The 17,613-nt window shown below is 39.0% G+C and overlaps 1 protein-coding gene across 1 annotated transcript in view; it reads right to left on the minus strand.

The window, feature by feature from the left end:
* Positions 1-17,613, minus strand: part of TXK (TXK tyrosine kinase) — a 46,441-nt gene that overhangs the window by 11,980 nt on the left and 16,848 nt on the right. The window contains exons 6-9 of the mRNA XM_036277771.1: positions 13,460-13,539; positions 12,129-12,256; positions 6,567-6,641; positions 3,398-3,569 (exon numbers count right to left, since the gene is read on the minus strand). Coding sequence (XP_036133664.1) covers positions 3,398-3,569; positions 6,567-6,641; positions 12,129-12,256; positions 13,460-13,539 — 455 coding nt within the window. The remainder of the gene's footprint in view (positions 1-3,397; positions 3,570-6,566; positions 6,642-12,128; positions 12,257-13,459; positions 13,540-17,613) is intronic.

Raw genomic sequence — 17,613 nt, forward strand, 5'->3', positions numbered from 1 at the left:
CACATCCACGGGGAACAGACGCGCTTGTGAAGGGTGCAGTGCTTGGGCTCCGCTGGGAATTATTTACCAGCTCGATACAATTTTCAGCAGCGAGATAGGATCAGAATGAACCCACCCACCGAGAAAGCGCAGGTTCCTCTCCGCTGCACCACCGACCGAGACAGTGGGCCCGGGCGGAGCTGACCGCCTCGGTCGCTGTATGCAGAACAGAACATGCCCCGCGTTCTGTTTCCTCCTTCCCATTTTTGTAAGCTTTTTGCTTCCTCATTCCTGCTGCTCCTTGCCCAGATCTTGCAAACTTTCTAGTCCTTGATTTTCAACCCTCCTGACTATAACTGCTCAGACAAAAATTCTGGACAGACAGGAGGGAGGGAAGAGTGATTGATGCATATAAAAAAGAACACTGAATGCTAAAAATTATTTCAATTAAATTATATTAAAGTATAAAGGGCTAGGGGTTTAACTAAAAACATTTATTGCCAATATTCATTATCCTTGGAGAAAAATACTTAGGGAGGCGGAGATTGAGTGTTTTCAGTTTTTTACTTTATTCATTTTTGTGTAATGTGAGCTTATACTGTTAAAACTTTTCTTTTAAAATCTAAGTTATTTTAGCATGAAGATATGATGATGTAGAAATAAAGAATAAAATGATATACAAGTGAAAGTTTCTTAAAGAAATTAAAATTACTATACATATATTTTTATGGTTATAAATATAATTAGTTCATATATCTCTAGATAATGTATTGCCACTAATAAGCTACACCCAGAGACAAAATCCCATAGTTCAACAACTAAAATAAAGAATCCCTTAAAGGCAATGTAGTGAGGAAACGATTTAAAGAAAATGTAATGCTCCTAATGCAAAGAGCTGAATTCAAGTTTCCCTCCTATTGGCTGCATGACCAGGCACAACCTGTTTAAACTTTCTAAACCTTCATTTTTTTCACATGTGAAATGGGAATAATAAAACCTGTCCTTCTCGCCCTGGCCGGTTTGGCTCAGCGGTTAGAGCGTCCAACTGCGGTCCGGAGAGACCCGGGTTCGGTTCCCGCTAAGGGCATGTACTTCGGTTGCAGTTTGTCCCCGGCCCTGGTTGGTCGTGCGGGTGGCAGCCACTCGATGTGTCCCTTTCACATCGATGTTTCCCTCTCTCTCTCTTCCTCTCTCTCCCTCCCCTCCCACTCTGTCTGTACAAAAAATGGAAAAATGTCCTCGAATGAGGATAAAAAAAAAAAAAAAACCCTGTCCTTCTTCCTTCCAGTGGACACTAAAGGGTATCATGTATATGAATATATTATAAAAAGTATAAACCAAGGTAAAAATAAATAGATAATTTTTAAAAATTCAACAGGCTTTTATGGGCTTAACTTGTCTACGGGAAAAAAGACTGGTTTTATTTCATTCTTCTAAATCATCTTTAGCAGATGCTCTGGAAATGTCATGAGTACAGCCCCCCCTCCCCCATTTAGGTTACATCTCAAAATATAGTGGTTAAGAGCACAGCAGAGATTTGAAGTTGTTATTTACTGCACTGGAAATGCTATACAGGACATCAACAATTTTGGTTAACAGTTATGACAACTGCTATGAGATCTGACCTGTAGTAGTTGCCCAATAAATGTTTGTTCATTATTATGTGAGTTAATTTAAGGTCATGGGTTTTACGCCCAAACAGTTCATAGTTCTATTTCAGTTAGAAACTCTACAAATTTGTGGGGTTTTTTGTGAGACTGTAGACAAATTAGGTAAGTTACAAAATTTCCTTTTTCTCATCTATAAAATCAGGATCTTAATAGAAATTACCTCATAGAACTGTGAGGATTCATTAACTCATTCAACAATCCACAAATATTTTTTGAACAACTACATGCTAGTTATCATTTTAGGCACTCACCAATTTTTACAAGAGAGATCAATAAAGACCTATTATTATGGATCTTACTTTCTAGTCGGAGGAAAACAAAACAAATCCACATGAAGCTTTGGAGTAGTGACAACGGCTTTGAGGGAACGAGCACAAGGTGATATAATAGAAAGCATTTAGGGATAGGTATGCCAATTAAACAGGGTAGTCAGGGAAGACTTCCTGAAGGAGGTGACATTCAAACCACACACTAACAAAAAGGAGGTAATCTGTATATTACCATATAGAGCTCAATGTATGTCAGTTATTTAATTTTCTAAAGATGAATGTATTTGCATTCCACAGTTATAAGTCAGAAAGGAGCTTTTCCTGCCTCACTTAAAAAAAAAAATCAGGAAATAATTGACTATGTGCAAATGCAAGAAAAACAGTATGTCCATCTGAACTGACTTGAAAATAAGCCCTAGCCTCCTCATTCCTCCCTCTGTAAACTAACAAGAGCTATTTCTGTTCCCCACACTCCATGCATCACCCTCAGACTATCGTCCTTGGAAGTCCTCGCTGCAAATGACCAATAAGGCTTGAACCTTTCAGAAGCCCCCCATCGTGGCATTAGACAGCTCTAATTCTGTCTTGTTATTTAGGAATTCCAATATGGACTCAATGTGCCCCGACTCTCATGTCTCCCACTTATTCTCTTCTTACTACGCCGATTTAGTCCAATGCACAGAAATGTTCTGTCTTCAAAATAGGAAAACCATGTTCAGATGCAGTTAGTATCGGGAACAAAGGCCAGTAGGACAGCCTAGGGGCATAAAAACATCTTTGGGAAGCTGATGTCACTGGAAAATTGTATTTATCATAACTTTCCCTGAAAATCATTTTATTTTAAGAGGATGGAAAGAATATTTTAATAGGACCCTTGGGGTTTTCGTTTTAGAGCCCTGAGAGACAGTTCTGCTCTGTCTCCAAAGGAAAATGGGTGCAGTTAATTGATTTTTTTTGGTTGATTTGTTGGTTTTTTTTCAATAGAAGTCTGCAAGTTTGGAGCAGAACTAAATTGCTTTGGATAATAAAACAGTATCTAGGTAATCTGGGTTTTTCTTCTTTACTACATTGTTGTTCCTTTAAGTCAATTTGTACAAATACGTAAAGGAAATTGATTTGATTTGCATCAAATGAATGGCCTGTCCTGGTCCAGGCCAGTTAACAGACATGAAGCACAGTCACAGAGTCAAATGCTAGTCTGGGAGTCACAGAAGGTAAGTGCAGCATCCAGTGGGCTACAAAGAGCTCTTCTGTTAAAGCTCGGGATTCTTAAATCCTCTGAAAGCAAATCCTTGTACTACTAGGTAGACAAAGGGAGTAACTCATCCAGGCCACTGAGAGGCTCAAGAATTTGCCTGAGTCACACAACCACCTTTGGCAGAGTTGTCACAAATCCAGGTGTGATTGACTCCAAAACCCCATTCTTTCCTTGATATCAGGGTGTGGTAAGCTAGCGATCTGGTTATTGCTTATACTTACGTCATCACTTTAGCCTCTTCAATGAAATCCTCCTCAGACATGGAGCCTTCGTTAATGGCCTTGATGGCCACCTGGAGATGTGCTCGCCATTCGCCTAAATGGACCACACCAAACTGACCACTTCCAATCTTCTTTACAAAAGCCAACTCAGACGGGTCTATCTCCCACTTCTCTGAAAAGTAAAAAATCCACGTTATACGTAGGGATGAAAAGTAAAAAATCCACATTATAAGTAGGAAAAGCTTGTTGAAAAAAAGCTACAAGAGATTTAGGGATTACCTAGGTCTACTCTCTCCTTTTACAGAAAGGTGGAAAAATTTATACATGATTCAAAAGGACCTGCAATCATTTTTGATACTCTCATTGTGGCTTAAATGTGTGATTCCAGAATCCAAGTTTAAAAATACAAACTTGGAGAAGAATTATGGATATTCTTTCTCTTTTCAGAGAGACCCAGGATAAAACACTATCCCTTTCTAAACTAAACCTACCAAAACTAGACCTGGGACCTAAAATAATTATGTCTCCAGTCTGTCCGTGCAGGTGAATAACTTGTGAGACAGGTAACGCTGAGCTCTCCCCCACCCCCCCATCATTTCCTTCTGCTGCCCACTCCAACTCCCAAAGGGCGTCTCTGCCTTCGAAAAGTCTTCTCTTTAGGGAAAAGTCTAACCAATGTATTTAACAAATATGCCCTATGTTAGGATTCTAACCCACATATATAAGTGTATGTTTGAAGTGAAATTTATGTCACTACATAAATTTTCATCCTCTAGAAGCAAGTCAGGGGAAAGTGTTTTTAAAATAACCCTCTTGAGCCCTGGCTGGTATGGCCCAGTTGGTTGAGTGTCATCCCATGCACCAAAAGGATGCTGGTTCAGTTCCCAGTCAGGGCACATGCCCGGGTCGTGGGTTCCATCCCTGGTCAGGGTGCATGCTCAGGAAGCAACTGATTGATGTTTCTCTCTCACATCAATGTCTCTCTCTCTCTCTCTCTCTCTCTCTCTCTCTCTCTCTTTCTCTCTCTCTCTCTCACATCAATGTCTCTCTCTCTAAAATCAATAAAAATGTATTTTTTAAAATAATAATAAAATTACCCTCTTGAAAGCGCTATCAAATCTTTTGTATCTCCTTTTATATTGCAACACTGCCATCTGCTGGAACTTGAAAACAATGCATTTAAAAGAACTGGAAATTTAAGGCTCCCTGTACCAGCTTTGCAAAGTACCCCCCTTCCCAATAGTAGGTGTGTCTTAAAAGTAACATGGGAGAACGTATTCATGACCTGGGGACTGGCACGGATTTATTCAGCAGGATAAAACCATAAAGGAAAATATTGATAATTATACTTCATAAAAATTCTGTTCATCAAATACACCCTATTAAGAGAATTGAAAGGTAAACCACAGACTGGGAGAAGATATTCTAAAACATGTAATCAGTAAAGAATACCTATTCAGAATATGAATAACTCAATCAGAAAAATGGCAGATACTCCTATTTTTAAGGGTTAAAAAAATGGAATATCATTTTCTCACAAAAAAGAATACCCAAATGGCCACTAACCTATGAGAAGATGATCAAAATAATTAGTCATCAGGGAATTGCACATTTAAACCAAAATGAGATACTAATTACTTACTAGACTGGCTAAAGTGAAAATAAAACAAAACACAAACAAACAAAAAACATGAGAATACCAAATATCCATAAGGGCAAAGGTATGGAGCAGCTAGAACTCCATACACTGTTGACTGAAATGTAATTTGGTTAAGCTGGTTGGACAACTGATGAAATCTAAGTGCATAGCCTATGACCCAGAAATTCTACTCTTGTTACATATCCAACATTGGACCATAAATGTGTACTGAACTTCATCAAGATACATACAAGAAAGTTCATAACCATACTAATTATAAGAGAAAAACTGGTTACAACCCAAATGGCTATCGATAAAGAATCCACTGTGGTATAGTCACGCGATGCAGCACCACAGCACAGTGAAAAGGAACCGACCACACCCAATGCCATGGAGCCGACACACGGAAGGAGAGAAAGAAGCCAGACACAAAACAATGTGTGGTGTCCAGTTCCACTGATATAAAGTCGTCAAAATCGGGCAAAACTAACTGAGCTATAGATTTAGAAATTGTGCACTGCTCTGGATGTTAAAAATTGAGAAGTTTAGTTTTTAAAAATTAAACAGGATCATTGTAACTTAAATTGCTAATGGTGGAACTTTTATTATACATAGTATTTATGGGACAAGGAAATAGTATCCTGAAATCACCTTTCCAACTCAATTAACATAGAGAGCCTGAGTCCTGGTTACCTTTTATACAATATAGCTGTGTTATTTTTTCCCCCAATATATTCTGAGTCCCACAATTGAGGAAAATTTAAGGGAATAAAGTATCACCAAATTAGAATACAGGATTCCTTGTTTGACTTTATGTACTCTCACAGATTTGCAAATAACACATTCACTAGAAAAGGGTTCAAATCAAATTTTTTCCAGATTCTATTTGACAAGGTGATGAGGCCACTTTTAGCAGCTCGTTTTAACAGTTTCTCTTGGTGAGCAGTCATTTCCCAGCCACCTAAGTACCCAGAGAGCAAAGCCCAAGCATTCAAATGAAAAGAACTGTAATTTATCAAAAGCGTTCTTAATAATATTCAATAAAATTTGGAATAAAAGTAAAACATTTTCACCACTGGCCGGTTTTGCTCAGTGGTTAGAGCGTTGGCCTATGGTCCGGAGAGACCCAGGTTCGGTTCCGCTAAGGGCATGTGCCTCGGTTGCAGTTTGTCCCCGGCACTGGATGGGTCGTGCAGGTGGCAGCCACTCGATGTGTCCCTTTCACGTCGATGTTTCTCTCTCTCTCTCTCTCTCTCTCTCCCTCCCTCCCACTCTGTCTGAATAAAAAAATGGAAAAATGTCCTCAGGTGAGGATTAAAAAAAAAAAAAAGTAACACATTTTCCCCCAATGTTTAAATTGCCCTTATGAGGTGCATATATTTAAATATCTCAGAAGGGGGATTTAAACTCTGAGAAGAAACATATCTTCATAAACATCTCAGAGCTGAGAATTGAAAGAACATAGAGGGAACTCGGGGTAAATTCTTTACTGGGTTTGATATGTTACTTGAGCACATATGTACACATTACCATAGCTAAAACCAGCTGTGGCTGGCAAACAGCTGCCCATCAGCCCAACGGGGTAGCGGAGACGGGTCATGAGACCTAAGGAGAAAGAGAAATCAGCGTTTGAAGCCTAGTTACTAATAGAAATAACATACAAGACTACAGTACCAGTTTTCACATAAATAAGGCAAAAAAGTATTCTACTTAGTCTGTTTGCTTATTTTTCGCATTTGAAAAACATTTTTTATAAAATAATATATGCTCTTTGAACACAAATTAAAGACTTAAAGAACATATAAAGATGAAATAAAGATCCCTCATAAAATATTAACAAGAGATATACTGTTATCATTTTGGTAAACATCTTTGCAGAAATCTCTGTACATGTATTGGGAGCACATACACATCCAATTCATTTTACAGAAATGTAAATGTCTGCTATAAGCTTTTTACATGTCATGACTATAAATAGACCTTAAAGTGAATTCCAAGATTTCCCTACTGTAAAATATGCTGTATGATCTTGAACGTATATTTGTTTGAACCTCTCAAATTACCATCTCAGGATAAATTCCTTAAAATGTGGTTTCCAGATCAAAGGGTGTCTAACAAAAGTTGTACCAATTTATTCAACCAAATACGCTTAAGTGTAACCATATTTCCTCATCCTACTTTTCGAAAGGACTTTTTTTTAATAGCATAAACAAGTAAATGATATTTCTTTTGATTGTGCCAACATGTAGTGTTCTACACAGTCAATTTCAGTCTAATTCAACAAGCCTTTATTATTTATTTCTTCAACTAATGTTTACTGAGGGCCTGGAAATGGATGAGCATTATCTAGATGGTGGGAGACAGCAGTGAATGACATCGATGGTCCCTGCTCTCATGATGCTTTCATTCTATATGTGCATGTACTTGTTTATAAGAAATTTAACACACATGAAAAAGTAGAAGACAATGAGTTCAAGGCAGAATGATCAAATATAGCTGCTTTAAAGTGGGTGCTCAAGGAAGACCTTTCTGATAAGATAATAGCTATGCTGACATTAATTAACAAGGAGCCATCAAACAAAAATCAGAAGGAAGAGCATTCCAGGTAGATGGAACAGCATGTGCAAAGGTTGGAAGACAGAAACAAGCTTAGCCAATATCAGAACAGAAATTAGCATTATTAAGTGCTTCTAGGAAGACCCCTCCCCCCCAAGTCCCGGAGGACCCTGCCCACAGGGCTCCATCTCAGGGAGGGAAGACAGGCAAAGAGAGGCAGTTCCCATGGTAAAGGAATAAGTCCTGTGCTGGAGGTGCACTCGGTGCTCTGGGACACAGAGCAAGAGCACCTCACACATTGTTGGATTCAAAGAAGTTTTCTGGGAAGAAATGGTACCGAGATGAATCTAACAAATGGAGCTAACCTATGAGGAGAATCTATGAAGGACATTTTCGGCATAAGTAACAGAAGGGCATGATACTTAGAGGTGTGAAACAGGATGAACAAAAAGTGGAGGTAGGAAGGGCAAGAAATGGCACTTGAGTGGTAGGTAGACTCTGGTTATGACGGGCCATTCCAGGGAGCGTTACATCTTCCAGCAGGTGAGAGGAAGCCATTGAAAGTTCCCAAATAAGGGAGAGGCATGGTCAAATTTACATTTTTAACAGATCATTCTGACAATAGCATAGTAGACAGACTGAGAGGAAGGCCACATCAAAAACAAGACCAGTAAAGAGGCGACTGCAATTGTCCAAGTAAGCAATGGTTAGAGCAACTCTGAGAGTCAGGGAGCAGCAGGGACCTACACCAGACATACTTAGGATATGGAATTAATTGCACTTAATAATCAGATGTTAGACGGTAAGAAGAATGGAAGCATCTGTTATGACTCCTGTGTTTCCAGCCCCTGTAATTGGTGGGATGATGATACCATTATCTGAGATAGACAACAGGAGGAGGAGGAGGTTTGGAGGAAGAGCATCGATAGAAGATAAAGAATTCTGTTTCATCACTGGAGTGTATGGTTGAAAAGAGAAGTGATCAGGGATGGATCCTGGAGGAACACCAATGTTTAAGAGAACAGAAGTAGGACCCAATGGGAAGACCCAAAAGGAAGATCTGAATGAGAGAAGAAAAATGGGTGGTGTCAAAACATCTAGGAAGCAGGGAAGTTCAAGGGGTGACTCTGTCAAATATAGCAGAGAGGACTGAAAATATGAGAACTAGAAAGTACCACCATGTGGGGCAATATGAGGTTCACCTGTAAACCACAGGGCGATGGAGGCAGAAGCCAGATCGCAGACATTTAAATAGTCATGGGTTTCAATTCACAGCCTCTTCCAAAAGTGGACCCTCCCAAATATTCTTCGAAGATACAATTTGCCTCTTTCTGGAAATGACAGCTGTAGTTGAAAGCAGACTCTGGATTTAACAGGCTCAATGGCTCCAGTGGTTTTAAAGATTTCTGTGAGTTCGAGCCTCAGTGCAGATACTACGTAACTGTGTGACCTTGAGCAAGTTTCCTCACAACGCATGCCTCAGTTTCCCCGTCTGTAAGATAAAGTTAGCAACAGCACCTACCTCGAGGTAGGTAAATACCTTTATTTACTTAAAGATTAAGTAAATAAATATACATAAAAGCACTGAGGACAGGGTCTGGCCTAAAGTAAATCTACCATAAAGGTAGATTATTTCTGACTGCCATGCCTTTCCCCTATCATCCTTCTCTCTTGTTGCTGTATTTCTTTTCTACTTCTTTTCTTTAATAAATAACAGCCATAGTTTTACATTTTCAGGCGCTGTTTTCATTGTTTGATCCAGTTTTTATTTTATTTTATTTTATTTATTTTTTACCCTCATCCGAGGACATTTTTCCATTTTTTGTTCAGATAGAGTGGGGGAGAGAGAGAGAGAGAAACATCAACGTGAAAGGGACACATCGAGTGGTTGCCACCTGCATGACCCAACCAGGGCCGGGGACAAACTGCAACCAAGGTACATGCCCTTAGCGGGAACCAAACCCGGGACTCTCTGGACCACAGGCCGATGCTCTAACCGCTGAGCAAAACTGACCAAGGCTTTTTTTTATTTTAAAAGTTATCTGTATTATATATTGTAAGAATAATTTATGTACATTGTAATAAAAAATTAAACCTTAAAACAATTTATGGCCGGTTTGGCTCAGCGGTTAGAGCGTCGGCCTGCGGTCTGGAGAGACCCGGGTTCGGTTCCCGCTAAGGGCACGTACTTCGGTTGCAGTTTGTCCCCGGCCCTGGTTGGTCGTGCGGGTGGCAGCCACTCGATGTGTCCCTTCACGTCGATGTTTCTCTCTCTCTCTCCCTTCCTCTCTCTCCCTCCCACTCTATCTGTACAAAAAATGGAAAAATATCCTCGGGTGAGGATAAAAAAAAAAAAAAAAAAAAAAAAAAACAATTTATGAAGCATAAAATAAAAGCTGTCCATACCCCAAGTTTCATTCCCCAGAAATAAACCTAAACAGTTAGTAGTCTATTATAATCTAATTAGTTTAAAAATTATTACCTAGCCAAGAGACATATGAAAAAATGCTCAACATCACTAATCATCAGAGAGATGCAAATTAAAACAACAATGAGGTATCACCTCACACCTGTCAGAATGGCCGCCATCAACAAATCATCAAACAACAAGTGCTGGCGATGGTGTGGAGAAAAGGGGACTCTAGTACACTGCTGGTAGGAATGCAGACTGGTGCAGCCACTGTGGAAAACACTATGGTGTTACCTCAAAAAATTAAAAATTGAACTGCCATTTGTCCCAGTGATTCCACTTCTAGGAATATACCCTAAGAAGCCTGAAACACCAATCAGAAAGAATATATGTACCCCTATGTTCATAGCAGCACTATCGCTAAGATCTGGATCCAAGTGTCCATCAATACACGAGTGGATAAAAAAGCTGTGTTACATATATACAATGGAATACTATATAGCTGTAAGAAAAAAAGATCTCGTATCCTTTGAGACTTCATGGAGGGAACTGGAGAGTATTATCCTAAGCAAAACAAGCCAATCAGAGAAAGACAAATATTACATGATGTCACTGATTTGTGGAATATCATGAAAAAAAAAACAAGCTGATGAACAAAATAGACCCAGGGACATAGAAGCAGGGCACAGACTGACAAACCTCAGAAGGGGGGGGGGGGGGGGGAGGGAAGAAATAAACCACAGAACTTATATGCATGTATGCGTAACCATGGACATAGACAACAATGCTGAGGACGGGGTAGGCGGGGGGATCAGAAGGAGAGTGTCAATGCAGGAAAAAGGAGAAACATCTGTAACCAAAATAAATTAATAAAAAAAATTTTTAAATAAAAGTTATTACCTAAACGTCAAGTTTTTCTATGCACATATACATGTACAAAGGTGTATTTTTTCAAAAGCGGCACTATACTCTAAACATACTGCTTTGTACTTTTTTTTACTAAACAACTTATCACTAACATCTTTTCACGTTAGCACATCCTGATCTACCTCGGTATTTTTTTAACCTCACCACCACAACCACTCTGTTTCTTAAATTTTGTCTTTGAAGGAGGGGAAAGAGGAGGGTGAAGGAGAAAACAGAACTGGTCTCATTCAAAGGGTTTCTACCTCTCGCCACAGACAGGCCCTCCCTGGCCCACCCAGACACGTTGCCACTTCCTCTGTAACCAAACCCCCTCGACCATCTGGGATATCCACGGGGACTCAGTCCACAAGTGGATAACTATGTCCTCGGATTTATTCCTGATGTTTAGAATCAGAATAATGGGGAAGTGGCTGCTTTCCAAAAGAGGTCTTTTTTGTCAACATAGCTTTTTATGAGAGCAATCTAGACCAGTATTGCACAACAAGAAGTACAACAATATGAAGAATTACAGTGGGTTTCAAATTCTATGATGCTCGGGTAAGAGGATTCCCCCATGGGTTCCCAGTGGTCTAGCAGAAATTGGGTGAGGGCTGAAGGCCAGAGATGTGATTGCAATTGCAGTGGAACTTTCTGGAATCTTATATCTCTCCGTAGATGACATGTTTGCAAAAATGGTAATTATTACCAACAATAGCTGGGGATGGGGGTTAAATATGCCTCCAGTATATTTAGGCCAAAATGTAATTAGTGAAAGCCTGCGTCCTGTGGAACTTCTTCTGTTCTCCAAACAAAAACGAACAGAGACCAAGAGATTTAAGGGTCATTGCCTATGGCAATAGTCTGCAGTAGAGAGCAGATTTATGGGGGCAAGGAAAGGACACATGATTCTTTAGGACACTGAAAGTCCTACCACATTAGTCCTATGCAACGTTCAAGAACAAATACATGATCACTAAATAGCCTTTGCTTCCCTGTCACCTATCATTTTTCTAACTTAGCAGAAATGTAAAAAATTGGTCTAGCTCTTGCCCTCTGACTAGAAAAACAAGGAGGCGTCAATGAAGAGAACTGTTCAGAAGCATGTTGCATTTCAAGCTCTCACACATTTTTATAGGGCTATTTGTTAAGTGTCTGAGACCAAAGATGCGTTGCCTATCGAGAGCCTGGTCCCCGACCCTCCCAACCAGTTCCTGACTTACCTGCTGCGTTGTGCTGGTGATACCAGACCAACTCGGGGATTGACTGAAAGAAGTGCCTCTCAGCCACGTACCACTCTCCTGAGTCATTCTTCTTAATCTGATAATGTTTGATGGTAGCCTCCATGCTTCTACTGTCAACAACATGTGAATTAGTAAACAAGCCAAAGATCACTTTGGAACTAAATTAATTCATCAAGCAACAGAACTCCACCTGTAAAACTCTTCGCCTGGCCACACTACACACCGAAGAGCAGATTGGATTAAATTAAACAGGTTCCTCATCATCCCAGGAAAATTCCTCAGCTGTCTGATCGGGGCCTTAGGATCAAACATCGGTTCAGCCAAAGTTGTCTAGGTGACAACTAGATCTTATAATGGGCACATAAGTACTTACTGAATATCAAGTATGGGTTAAGTGAATGAAGTATTGCACTGTGAGGTGATGTGAGACAAAGAAGGGACAAAAACCAATAATGGGTGTATTGATAAGCGGTTTTGCTATGGGCAACTGGAGCTTAGTCCTTACAGAAAGCTGAGAGACCGTGGAAAGACCTCAGAGTTGTTCCACAAAAGTGCAAAGAAGCTGAGGTGCTTATACACCAACTCCCACTCCTCACTGATGGAGGGTCGCTCCTAGGATGTTAATTCTCAGGATGTTACTTCCAGCCTAGCCATGGGGACCATGAGTTCCCTGGTGCAGAAACCATCCTCAGGCAGAAAGACAAAGGAAGCTTTCTCAGGGCAGGTGGACTCTTCTGCAGGTAAACCCAGGACAGACCAAGGGACATGAGGAAATCACCGCCAGCTCGGCCACAACTGATCTAATCTCCTCACTTGATGGCTGAGAAAAGGGGAAGAGAGAACTTAAGAACACCCAATGCTACACACGAGCTTGCTAGGGATACAACTTGAATTGGTCAGTTGTCTTAATTTTCAGTGCAGCAATCTCCATATGCTAGGCTCTCTCTTACGTTCTCTAAGTGATGGTGTCTCCATAAAAAGGACTGTCCTTAAAAAACAAAACAAAAAACCCTGGCCAGTTTGGCTCAGCGGTTAGAGCGTCGGCCTGTGGTCCAGAGAGACCCGGGTTCGGTTCCCGCTAAGGGCACGTACCTCGGTTGCAGTCTGTCCCCGGCCCTGGTTGGTTGTGCGGGTGGTGGCCACTCGATGTGTCCCTTTCACGTCGATGTTTCTCTCTCTCTATCTCTTCCTCTCCCTCCCTCCCACTCTATCTGAACAAAAAGTGGAAAAATGTCCTCGGGTGAGGATAAAAAAAAAAGACTATCCTAAGGATTGTTATTTCTTAAGTGACCAAGGTCACAATTGCTTACCTCCTATCTCTTGTAAACACAGAGATTGTGTAGGATCCCAGATGTCTTGAATCTCGGACAATAAAGGCGCCTTCTTTAGACTGCAAAACAATTCATTCATTATACAAGTTTACTTTTTATTAGAAAGAAAGACAAACTTACATCTCAGTAATGAAAACCAAAGCTATACTGACTTGTCTTTACAAGTACGGGTTTAGAAATAATACCTCTACAATAGGATATAATTAGGACAAGAATTTATTACATATGAGTATTTTAAAACTTTGCCCCCAATTTTCCTAAGAAAATTTCTGTATTTGGTAACCTTGTGTCCCACCATTTAGTTATCTTTGTTATTGATCAGGATAATAGGGTGAAATAGCCGATGAGTAGGAAGAACTCTGAGACAGAGGGACAGACTGTACTTTGGAAGAAAAGAAAGGAAATGACAGGTGGGGATGCAGGAGGAAGGGAGAAATACATCTGAAATTGTTGGGATGGGGAGTGGGAAAGAGACCAGAGTTTGATGAAGAGAGAATAAATTTGGGGAGTCTAGAGAGAAGAGCAAGGGGAGCCATTTTAGTTGTTCTAGGGGTATGGGAAAGACAAAACGGGAAATGGCAAGAGGGAAGAATATAGTAAAATTGATGGTAGTTTATGGATTGGATCCCCACTGACTTTCTTGGGAAATCTCAATAAAGCTGTGAATTGCTTTCAAATAATCTCGAATGTTGGACAGTTTTAGTTGATTTATTTGTTTGATATTGTGAAATGTTTCAGCTTTACTGGGTGCTTACACTGTGAAGAGGAAAGTATCTCAGAATCTTGTCCAACAGATGAAAGTTTACACCTGCAAGTGCTGATACATCGTTTGAGAACTGCACAACCCAAACCGCATGGCTGAACCTCGAAGTGAACACAGCCCATGACGCAGAGTCTCCTTCTCCCAGATGCTTCAAACCAAAGAACCTCTTAGAGCCACTTAAAGTGATCACATTTGGCTTTCATTTAATTCCTACCATGTGCAAAGACTGCATTATATGCCATGGGGGACACAAGACGTAAAAGACCAAGATGTATGTATTGTATATATGTATGTGTGTGTATATGTATGTATGGTATATATGTATGTGTGTGTATATGTATGTATGGTATATATGTATGTGTGTATATATGTATGTATGATATATATGTATGTATGCATACAAACTCCAAAGAGAAAGCTACCTGTTCATTTTTTAGTTCTCTTTTGTAAAACTCAAAGAAATTTAAATAAAATTGAAAAATATCTATGTATTAGAACCCCTGCTATATAGTTCAAGCAATACTCAGAAGTAAATCTGTAGTCTTATTACTTATATCAATGAAAAGAATGCAAGTAAGTGTATCCAACTGGAGAAATTAGGTAAGAATTACGAAATAAATTTAAGTAAAGTAAAAGAAAGAAATTAATAAAGACAAAGGCAGAAAATAATGAATTCTTTTCATAATAAATTATTATTTAAATAACAAAAATAATACAGCTAGTAATGAAATAAAATATATCTAATAATTAAATTCAAAATCTGGTTGTCAAGAGGAAAACAATAAAATAGATAAATTGATAATTATCTTAATAATAAATGGGAAATTCTATCAAAAAAATAAGTCACAAGGGTCCAGGAGAGCCCTGGCCAGTTTGGCTCAGTGGCTGAGCGTCGCATGCAGACCAGAGAGTCCTAGGTTTGGTTCCCACTAGGGGCATGTACCACAAAAAATAAATAAATAAATAAATAAATAAATAAATAAATAAATAAATAAAAAAGTCACAAGGGTCCAGGAGAAAAAATTTAAATTTTTCTTGACTCTATATACTAAATTTGAAAACTTCAATAAAATATAAAATGTATTAAAACATTAAATATATTAAAATTGATGACAGAAGAGCTAGAAATCTTAATGGACCTATTGAACAGAAAAATGGATCAAGTTCCAAAAGAGCCACAACATTTAAAAGCACTATAGTTACACATGGTAATGTTACCAAATCTTAAATTTTAGAAATGATAGATTAATCAAATAATTCCAGAGCATATAAAAAGAAGAAACACTACTAAATTTTTATATAAGAGGAGCTTAACATAAATACTAACACAGCAACAACTATGCACAAAAGGTAAAACTCTGAACAGTTATCAATGAAAAAATTCTAACTAAATATTAAATAATTTGTCTTTCTCCCTAGGTTTTTAATCCAATCAAGAGAAGGCAGCCAATCGATGTTTCTCTCTCTCTCTCTCTTTCTCTCTCTCTAAAATCAATAAAGAAAAATAAAATAAAATACAAGAAGAAGAGGAATGAGGAAGGCTGGTATTTAAGTCTCAGTATTGAAACTAGTACGAGAGCAGCACATTGGAAGAGGCTGACCAATGAAACCAAGTAGCAAGTTCAGATATAGTCAGTCCCAGAGGAATGGTGTTGAGGATGAAGTGGTACCCTAAGTCAGTGCAGAAAAGGACACATAGGAACAATCTAGAAAAAAATAAAGTCCAATCCATACCTCACTTAATATATCAAAGAAATATTACAAACGGATCAAACATGTATATGTAAAAGATAAATCAAACCACTAAAATAATCAAGAAACAAGGAAAATTTTATACAGTATACCTTGAATTAGGAAAGGCAATTCTAACCTGATACAACCTTAAAGCTTTACAAAAATGTGTCTGAAAAAAGTTCAAATATATAAAGTCCAATGACTATCCATGGCTGCCCTGACTGGAGTGGCTCAGGTGGTTGAGCGCCTCCTGCGAACAGAGAAGTGGTTTCCACTCCAGGGACAAGCCGGGGTTTCAGGCTAGATCCCCAGTAGAGGGCGTGCAGGAGGCACCCAATCTATATTCCTCACCCACATCTCTTTCCCTCTCTCTTTCTCTCTCTCTCTAAAATCAATAAAAACATTTTTAAAAATTCAATTACTATTCATGGCGAAAAAAAATACAGAACAATTGAAAAACTTGGGAAAGTATTGTTACATATCACAAAGGCTAATTTCTTGACTATAGCTAGTTATACATGTCCTATAAATTGTGAGAAAAGCATATAACAAAAAGGAAAGAAAATTTTGCAAAGGATATGAACAGACATTTCACAGAAAAGGAAATACAGGGGCAACCCACTCGGGTCCCCTCCCCACTGTGGGGAGTCCGCCTGTTTGTCAAATAAATTTTCCTTTTGGTTAAAAAAAAAAAAAAAAAAAAAGGAAATACAAATATATAAAGCTTGGTATATAAAAAGATGCTTAACATTCCTAGAATAAGAGAAACAAAAATGAAATCCACACTGAGATGAGATGTCAGGGAGCCAAGTTCCAAATGTTTTATTGAAACACTTGCTGGAAAGGTCCTGGGGGGACATGCGCTCTCTCATATTGCTAGTAGGGATAGAAATTGCTACAACTCTTATAAAGGGCATTTTAACATCTGCAAATATCAGAAATGTACATTCCCTTTGACCCCAAATTTCCACCTTCAGGATGTAACCTGCAAATATACTCACATAAAGGAGAACAGGAAGTTACCTAGGCAGCAGTTTTAATAGCAAAAGAGTGTATACCGCTTACATTTCCATAATGAAGGACTGGTTTAATAAATCATGATACAGCCAGACTAACAAATACTACGCAGATGAAAATGAGAAAGGACACATTTTGTATACTGATGAGGAAAGATACCTAATGTATATCACTAAAGTGAAAAAAGTAATGTACAGCAGAGTATGTATATTATGTTACCATTTATGGAAAAATAAAAAATATATCGTACTGGCATGTGTATGTGTTAAATACCTCTGAAAGCACACAAAATAAACTTATAATAGCAGTTCTGTGGGAACTGCTATCTGTGGGAAGAGGAACTGATGGCTTGGGGACAAGGGTGAAAGAAACTTTCAAAACCTTTTGATTTTGGAATTATGGGAACATACTATTAAAATATGAAATAGGCCTGGCTGGTGTTGCCCAGTGGCTAGAGCATTGGCCAGAGGACAGAAGGGTCTTGGGTTTGATTTCTGGTCAAGGGCACATACCTGAGTTGCAGGTTCAATATCAGCCCCAGTCAGGGTCATGTGGGAGGCAACCAATCAATGTGTCTCTCTCACATCTATTATCTATGTCCAGACTATTTTACAAGACA

The sequence above is a fragment of the Molossus molossus genome, unplaced genomic scaffold, assembly GCF_014108415.1.
Source record: "Molossus molossus isolate mMolMol1 unplaced genomic scaffold, mMolMol1.p scaffold_m16_p_1, whole genome shotgun sequence".
Lineage (NCBI taxonomy): Eukaryota > Metazoa > Chordata > Mammalia > Chiroptera > Molossidae > Molossus > Molossus molossus.